The sequence below is a fragment of the Colobus angolensis genome, unplaced genomic scaffold (assembly GCF_000951035.1).
Source record: "Colobus angolensis palliatus isolate OR3802 unplaced genomic scaffold, Cang.pa_1.0 Scaffold101, whole genome shotgun sequence".
Lineage (NCBI taxonomy): Eukaryota > Metazoa > Chordata > Mammalia > Primates > Cercopithecidae > Colobus > Colobus angolensis.
The window spans coordinates 6,034,414-6,043,140 of record NW_012111031.1 but is presented as its reverse complement, the minus strand read 5'-3'; the positions used below and the strand labels follow the sequence as shown (position 1 = coordinate 6,043,140).

The 8,727-nt window shown below is 40.6% G+C and overlaps 1 protein-coding gene across 1 annotated transcript in view; it reads left to right on the top strand.

Annotated features, from left to right (window-relative positions):
• Positions 1-8,727, top strand: part of LRRC63 (leucine rich repeat containing 63) — a 61,629-nt gene that overhangs the window by 6,494 nt on the left and 46,408 nt on the right. Inside the window, exons 3-4 of the mRNA XM_011939858.1 lie at positions 4,399-5,076; positions 5,553-5,621. Coding sequence (XP_011795248.1) covers positions 4,399-5,076; positions 5,553-5,621 — 747 coding nt within the window. The remainder of the gene's footprint in view (positions 1-4,398; positions 5,077-5,552; positions 5,622-8,727) is intronic.

Here is an 8,727-nt window from a genome sequence, read left to right as displayed (position 1 = left end):
TGGCTAGTTTTTTTGTATTTTTTTTAGTAGAGACGGGGTTTCACTGTGTTAGCCAGGATGGTCTCGATCTCCTGACCTCGTGATCTGCCCATCTCAGCCTCCCAAAGTGCTGGGATTACAGGCTTGAGCCACCGCACCCAGCCTACCAGTTTTTACTTTCCATATTTAGTGTTTCCTTCAGGAGCTCTTGTAAGACAGGCCTGATGGTGACAAAATCCCTCAGTATTTGCTTGTCTGTAATGGATTTCATTTCTCCTTCGCTTATGAAGCTTAGTTTGGCTGGATATGAAATTCTGGGTTGAAAATTCTTTTCTTTAAGAATGTCGAATACTGGCCCCCAGTCTATTCTGGCCTGTAGTGTTTCTGCAGAGAGATCCACTGTTAGTCTGATGGGCTTCCCTTTGTGGGTAACCTGACCTTTCTCTCTGGCTGCCCTTAACATTTTTCCTTCATTTCAACCTTGGTGAGTCTGACAATTATGGGTATTGGGATTGCTCTTCTTGAGAGGTATCTTTGTTATGTTCTCTGTCTTTCCTGAATTTGAATGTTGGCCTGTCTTGCTAGGTTGGGGAAGTTCTCCTGGATAATATCCTGAAGAGTGTTTTCCAACTTGGTTCCATCCTCCTTATCTCTTTCAGGTACACCAATCAAATGTAGGTTTGGTCTTTACACATAATCCCATATTTCTTGGCGGCTTTGTTCATTCCTTTTTGTTCTTTTTTCTCTAATCCTGTCTTCACGCTTTATTTCATTAAGTTGATCTTCAATCTCTGATATCCTTTCTTCCGCTTGATCAATTTGGCTTTTGATACTTGTGTATACTTCACGAAGTTCTTGTGCTGTGATTTTCAGCTCCATCCTTCATTTATGTTCTTCTCTAAACCGGTTATTCTGGTTAGCAATTCATCTAACCTTTTTTCAAAGTTCTTAGCTTCCTTGCATTGGGTTAGATCATGCTCCTTTAGCTCAGAGGAGTTTATTATTATCCACTTTCTGAAGTCTACTTCTGTCAATTCATCAAACTCATTCTCCATCCAGTTTTGTTCCCTTGCTGGCGTGAAGTTGTGATCCTTTGGAGGAAAAGAGGCATTCTGGTTTTTGGAATTTTCAGCCTTTCTGTGCTGTTTTTCCTCATCTTCGTGAATTTATCTACCTTTGGTCTTTGATGCTGGCCACCTTTGGATGGGGTTTCTGTGTGGACATCCTTTTTGTTGATGTTGATGCTATTCCTTTCTGTTTGTTATTTTTTCCTTCCATCAGTCTGGCCCCTCTGCTGCAGGTCTGCTGGAGTTTGCTGGAGGGCCACTCCAGACACTGTTTGCCTGGGTATCACCAGTGGAGGCTGCAGAAGAGCAAAGATTGCTGCCTGCTCCTTCCACTGGAAACTTTGTCCCAGAGGGGCACCCGCCAGATGCCAGTCAGATCTCTCCTGTATGAGGTGTCTGTCGACCCCTGCTGGGAGGTGTCTCCCAGTCATGAGGCATGGGGGTCAGGTGAGGCAATGCCGCACCCTGCTTTGGCTCACTCTACATGTTGGGAAAAGTTATTTAAGCATCGCTTCTCCACCCAATAAGACTGCCTTTTTCTTTTCTCCCATAGTATTCCATATTTACCCCTACAAACCACTTATTATAACTGTTTACCTGCCTAGTTTCTATACTAAATTGTGAGCTCTTTCTTGGTAGTAAGGTTTGTGTTGTATCATTGTACTCCCAGCACTGTTTGTACAGCTGGCACATGGTAGGTGTTAAATGTGCTTTGAATGAATTGATGAGAACAATAAATATATGTTGTATTATCAAAGAAGGATGGATTGCATAGGGTTTAAGGTAGACTTTGCTGTCTCAAAAGTGCAAAGTCTCATGTGAGACAAGGCATGTCCCTTTGTATTAGTTTGGTTTCTCTAGAGGGACAGAACTAATAGGATATATGTATATATGAAAGGGAGTTTATTAACAAGAATTGACTTACATCATCACAAGGTAAAGTCCCACAACAGACCGTCTGCTAATTAAATAACCTGGTGACTTCTTTGAAAGTAAAAAACGATTTGAACTGGTTGATAAGAGAAGATATTCCACATAGCGTGATGAACATGTGAAATGAAGTCATATATGAGCAATTGGGCCTTTTTGGTTGTCAGAAATGATTGCAGTAACTAAGGCTTCATATTAGAGCCTTAGTTTTGCCTTAGACTTCATAATGAGTCATCACACAAAAAGGTGACGTAAAGTAGTTCCTGTTCACTTAGATTTTTATATGGCAAACTAAGAAATCTGAATTAATACCGATTCTGATAATTCAGCGAAAACATGGTATGACAATATCAGAAAACCAATGGGAAATTAACTCGGTGAAGACTAGGACGATGCCAGTGATGATCAGGGGAAAACCTTTTTTAAATTTTTATTTTCCTGTTTTGTTTTCATGACATTGGGTTTGAAGAGAGGGGTTCATAAGTGTATGGGACTGTGATATTTTGCTGTCTCTCAAGTGCCATATTGATCAAAGTTCAAATTTTGTCTTCAAGTTTAAGACTTGGTTCTGAGTCAGCAGAGGTTAACCCATTGCTGCTGGGGAGTGGGGGTCTATTGGAAGAAAGAAAGGGACATTGGTGTGAATGATTGTGGAGGACTGAAGATTTCCAGAACTCATCTCAGGCCTTGGACGTTTTCAATATAGTTTATTTGTTGGGGGTTGCCAAAGCAGTACTAAATTAGTACTTCCATATAGTATATAATCAGACTGTGTCCCTTCTCCCAGCTCAACCTAGGCCTGCTAATTCTTACACAAGCCAAGGGAAGGAGGGGCCTGATCAGTTCTTCCACCCTATTTTTTTACTCTCTTTTTCTATTCTTTTCATTTTTCCTTTTTATTTTCTTTTAGACAAGGTCTCGCTCCATCACCCAAGCTGGAGTGCAGTGGTGCAATCATGGCTTACTTCAGTCTCAGTCTCCTGGGCGCGTGGTACCCTCCCACCTCAGCCTTATAAGTATCTGGGATTACAGGAGCATGCTGCCACACTTGACTAATTTTTTTTTTTTTTTTTTTGCAGGGATAGGAGTATTGCTATGTTGCCCAGGCTGATTTGAACTCCTGGCCTCAGGTGATCTTACTATCTCAACATCCCAAAGTGCTGGGATTATGGGCATGAACTACTGTGCCTGGCCCTACTCTCTTTTTCAACTCATATTATAGTTTTGGTTCCTCCATAAGTGGGGCAAGGTGTGGGGAAGAGTTATGTTGTTAAAAAGTTAATAATTAAAGTGAGAATCAGCATCAGTCTTGTACCCCATGGAAATGTCAGGAGATACAAGTCAAGTAATTAAAATGATTCTCTTATATTACTCTAATCAGGAAACAGCACTGGATAAACCAATACATTTTGCTGTTCTGCAAGTATCAGTGGGGGAGGTGGATAGGGGAAGAGTGAGATGTTACTTTCTCCTTGTGGTATATATTCCTCTTATTTATAAAAAGTCCCCCTCACTTGGTTTGAGATAGGGGACATCATCCCTCCTACACCCTCAATGGAGAGGGAAAAATCAGGGAAATGCATAAACTCCAATAGCTCTGTTCAGAGGAAATCCTTTCTCCAAACTCAGATCAGTCTCCAGCCGTCCCGTATAGACAACAGATGGGTGAAGGGTGAAGAGCTGAAGGACTTATTTTGGCCACCCCTTGGCAAATTTTGCCTTAATGAATCTATTATCTCCTCATTTGAATGTACAGATCCTCATCGTTTATTGCGCTCAGCTGAGGGAACAGAAAAATGTCATTTCACATTCTGTTGCATAGGAAAGAAAAGGCATATATGATTCCTGCCTAAGAATACAAGCTCAGTGCATTTTCTGGACGTAAGATAGAAAAGAATACTTGTTGTTATAATCTAAATGAGATTATGGCACCTGTAATCACTATCAGATTGTTACCATCTTCAAAAGACACATTGGTCTGACGTCTGGCATTTAAAAGAAATGTAAATCTTTGGTCAAGGAAATTTCAAATGAGGGAGAGCTAATGATGTATGATAAATAGCAAAACTTCATCAATTGTATCCATCCCTATTGCCAGAGTTTTAGTGATAACCTCTCAAAAATCTAGTCTATTATTGGAGCTTATATCTTCCCTTCTCTCTACCAATTCTGTTCTTCCAAGAATAGTTCTCTACCCTTTAAAAGTCTAATACAATTTAGCCTTTTCACTTCTCCAGTTGCTCACTCAAACTTTATACCAGTCATGTCAACACATCCTGGTAACTGAGCAAGTGTATACAGAAACATTTTTAGAAGGTAAGAAAGGGGTGAGTGGGTAAAGAAAAGTTGTGAATGCTAAGATATTTTGTCTGTGACATATTGATAAATATAACTTAATTTTTCTTTTTTTCTTTTGGTTTAGCCAAAACTGGTAAAACTGGGTCACTACATGTAACATTCACTGAAGATGAAACCACTTCCATTAAAACGGATAAAACTCGTTTTCCTGATGTTTTAAGAAATCAATCATTAACACCTATCAATATCCAAAATATCTTTTTTGGTCATTGTGTACAAGAAAGAGTGACTGCAATTTCATCACCCCAAAAACCTACTAAGCATGTCTATGAGCAGATTCCAGATACTGCTACTGGTTCCATATTTTTTCCACGTTGTCATTCAGCTTCTACTCGAATTTTTGGGAAACAAACAAACAAAATGGAAAGTTCCAGAAAGTTGAAAACTATGAAAGATGTTTATACTGAAAAAAGGCTAGAAAACATTTTAATTCTTTCTTCCAAGTTTTCCAAACCTGAAAGTACTCCTGGCTCAGTTATCACTCACAAACTTGAGAATGTGCACCCTGAGCATCAACCTTTACCGGAGAGTCCAGGTGATACTTATCAGCACATCTCGAGAGATTTAAGTGCAACATTGCTAAGCCCTCCACCTACAACTGTATCTGTGAAACCAGAAGGACAGTGGCCTGAGCCTTTTAAACCAACTGCTACATTGACACTAAAAGTTACTCAGTTTCCAGGTTTTGTTTCCTTGCCAACACCAATTTTACCAAGAAAACCTCACAGGCAGTCTGTGATAGGTAAATAAGATCTGAACATAGTATAATTACAGAGTCAAGTAGAGTAAAGGGGAGAGAAGGCATACAAGCTAATGGTACCCCTCCCCGTTTGGGTTTGCAGAGTGGGAGGATGGAATCACCTTTTATCTATACATATAATACTTGAGCCATAGGGCATTAACAGAAGTCCTGACCTTGCAGATCTGCCAAGGCCAGACTGGGTACTCCATTCAGATGGTGATGATGGGAACCAACAAGGGAATTCAAAGGATCAGAAAAGCTAATATAGAGAAGCAGTGAGAATACACAATCATTCAAAAGGTGATCTAGATGAACTCCAGAAGTAGAATGTCAATGCTGATAGATGCCTTCATGAATACATTTTCATGGATAATTGGAATCCATTAAATGATGAACAATTATATTGAAGTCATAAAACCCTCAAATGAATTTTTACATGTATCCAAAGTCTTCCCATTTGTTTTTCATTTTTCTAGAAACTCTTGTAGCAGAACATGAAAATGTAGAAAGTGTCCCAAAGCAAATCCTACCAAGAGCACCTGAAGGTAAATGCTAGATTTATACAATTCTTTTAGAAATTGTATATAAGATTATATCTTTAAAAAATTATGAATGATTTTGTGTGTTTATGTGTGTGATTCACACGTGCATAACACACATATGTCTTACCTCATTTTCCGATCCCTAAGTCATTTATGGAGCAGCTATTTTTAATATATTGACTATGAACCAAACATATTGATGTTGAGAATATAAAAGCTGATGTACTCTTAATCTGGGTGGGGTGGACAGACATACAAAAATATGAATTAACTATTTGCCATGTGCCAGGCACTGTTATAAGTGCTTTGACCTTAGTTACTTAGAAGAAACCAATGAAAATGAAAATATCTTTGAAGAAAGATTACACCATCCTGGATTTACATTATGTCTACAAACAATCTCTCAAATATAGTGTGTGGTAAATAATTCACAATTACCAGGTACACAAAGAGAAAGACAAAATGAATGAAAACTAGCAGAAACAATAAACAGTAGAAACATATCCACAGGATTATTTGGTATTAGAATTATTGGACACATTTTTAAATAACCTGGTGACTTCTGGGTTTTTTCCATTGCTAAGTAGTTTGTATTGGACTATTAAAGCTGCCAAAAATATATAAAGTCGCTATTGAAGGAACTGCACAGTAACAAATGTGGGTGTGACTTGAGTAGAACTGGACAGTAACCAATGTGGATGTTACAGTTCCTGAAAGAAGGGAAGCTCTGCCTTTACCTTGCCTTTTGCCTGAGGGTGTTTGTGGTGTGGGAGAATGGATTACAAGTAGAATGTGGTGGTTTTAGTGGATTGAGGAGCTAGCAGTCAGACTTCAGAGTGGCCTTGGGACTTGAGGGAGAAAATCTTGGCAAGGAAAGAATTGAAGGAAGGTGAATCAAAAAATCTGCATACAAGCTGGGCACAGTGGAGCGCAGCTGTAGTCTCAGTTCTTGAGAGGCTGAGGTGGAATATCACTTTAGCCTAGGAGTTCGATGCCCACCTGGATAACATAGTGAGACTCAGTCTGTGTTAGGCCATTCTTGCATTGCTATAAAGAAATACCTGAGACTGGATAATTTATAGGGAAAAGAGATTTAATTGGCTCACAGTTCTGCAGACCATACAAGAAGTGTGGTGCTGGTATCTGCTGCTGGTAAGGGCCTCAGGGAGCTTTTACTCATGGTATACAGCAAAGTGGGAGCTTGAACATCACATGATGAGAGTGGGAGCAAGAGAGAGAGTGGTGTGAGGTACAGGTGCCACACACTTTAAAACAGCCAGATCTTATAAGAACTCACTATCATAAGGGCAGCATGAAGCCATGAGGGATCCACTCCCATGAACCAGACACCTCCCACCAGACCCCATGTTCAACACTGGGAGTTACATTTCAATATGAGATTTAGAGGGGACAACATCCAAACTATATCACTCCACCTCTGGCCTCTCAAATATCATGTTCTTCTCACATTGCAAAATACAATCATCCCCTGCCAATAGTTCCCCAAAAGTCTCAACTCATTTCAGCATCATTCAAAAGTGCAAAGTCTCATGTGAGACAAGGCATGTCCCTTTGTATTAGTTTGGTTTCTCTAGAGGGATAGAACTAATAGGATATATGTATATATGAAAGGGAGTTTATTAACAAGAATTGACTTACATCATCACAAGGTAAAGTCCCACAATAGACCGTCTGCTAATTGAGGAGTAAGGAAGCCAGTAGTGACTCAGTCTGAATCCCATAACCTCAAAAGTAGGGAAGCCGACTGTGTAGCCTTCAGTCTATGGCTAAAGGCCCGAGAGCCCCAGGCAAACCACTGGTGTAGGTCCAAGAGCCTAAAAGCCAAAGAACTTGAAGTCTGATGTTCTAGGGCAGGAAGCATCCAGCATGGGAGAAAGATGAAGGCCAGAAGACTCAACAAGTCAGCTTCTTCTACCTTCTGCCTGCTTTTTCTAGCTGTGCTGACAGCTGATTGGATGGTACATACCTCCAATGTGGTACACACATCCCACAATGTGGAGTGGTAGCCACATTGTGGGTGGGTCTTCTTGAGGGCGGGTCTTCCTTTCCTAGTCCACTGACTCAAATGTTAATCTCTTCTGGCAACACCCAGAAACACCCAGATACACCCAAAACAACACTTTGCATCCTTCAATCAAATTGACAGTATTAACCATCACACCCTTCCACTTAGAAGCCTGTAAAATTAAAACAAGTTATTTATTTCTAAGCCTGTAAAATTAAAACAAGTTGTTTACTTCCAAGGTACAATGGGGGAGGGGTACCAGCATTGGGTAAACATTCCCATTCGAAAAGGGAGAAATTGGCAAAAAGAAAGGGGCTACAGACCCTATTCATTTTCATGGATAATTGCAATCCATTAAATGATGAACGATTATACTGAAGTCATAAGACCCTCAAATGAATTTTTACAAGTATCCAAACTCATCCCATTTTTTTTCTTTTTTCTAGAAACTCCTATAACAGAAAATGAAAATGTAGAAAGTATACAGATCTGAAACCCAGCTGGGCAGACATTATATCTTAAAGTTCTAAAATAATATTTGACCGGATGTTCCACATCCAGGACACACTGGTGCAAGGGGTGGACTTCCAAGGCCTTTCCCAGCTCCAACCATGTGGCTTTGCAGGGTACAGCTCCTGTGGCTGCTCTCATGGGTTGGAGTTGAGTACTTGTGACTTTTCCAGCCTCAGGATTTAAGCTGCATGCAGTGCTACCATTCTGGGGTCTGGAGGGTGGCAGCCCACTTCCCACAGCTCCACTAGGCAATGCCTCAGAGGGGTATTTTTGTGGGGGCTCCAACCCCATATTTCCCCCATCCTGCCCTAATAGAGGTTCTCGGTGAAGGCTCCACCACTATGACAGGCTTCTACCTGAGCACCCAGGCTTTCTTATACATCCTCTGAAATGTAGGTGCAGGCTGCCAAACCTCCTTCACAATAGGTTTTGAGGCCTAACACCATGTGGTGTTAGGCCTCCCAAAGTGCTGGGATTATAGATGTGAGCCTCCTCAATAGGTTTTGAGGCCTAACACCATGTGGAAGCCACCAAGGCTTACAGCTTGCACTCTCCAAAGCAGCAGCCTAA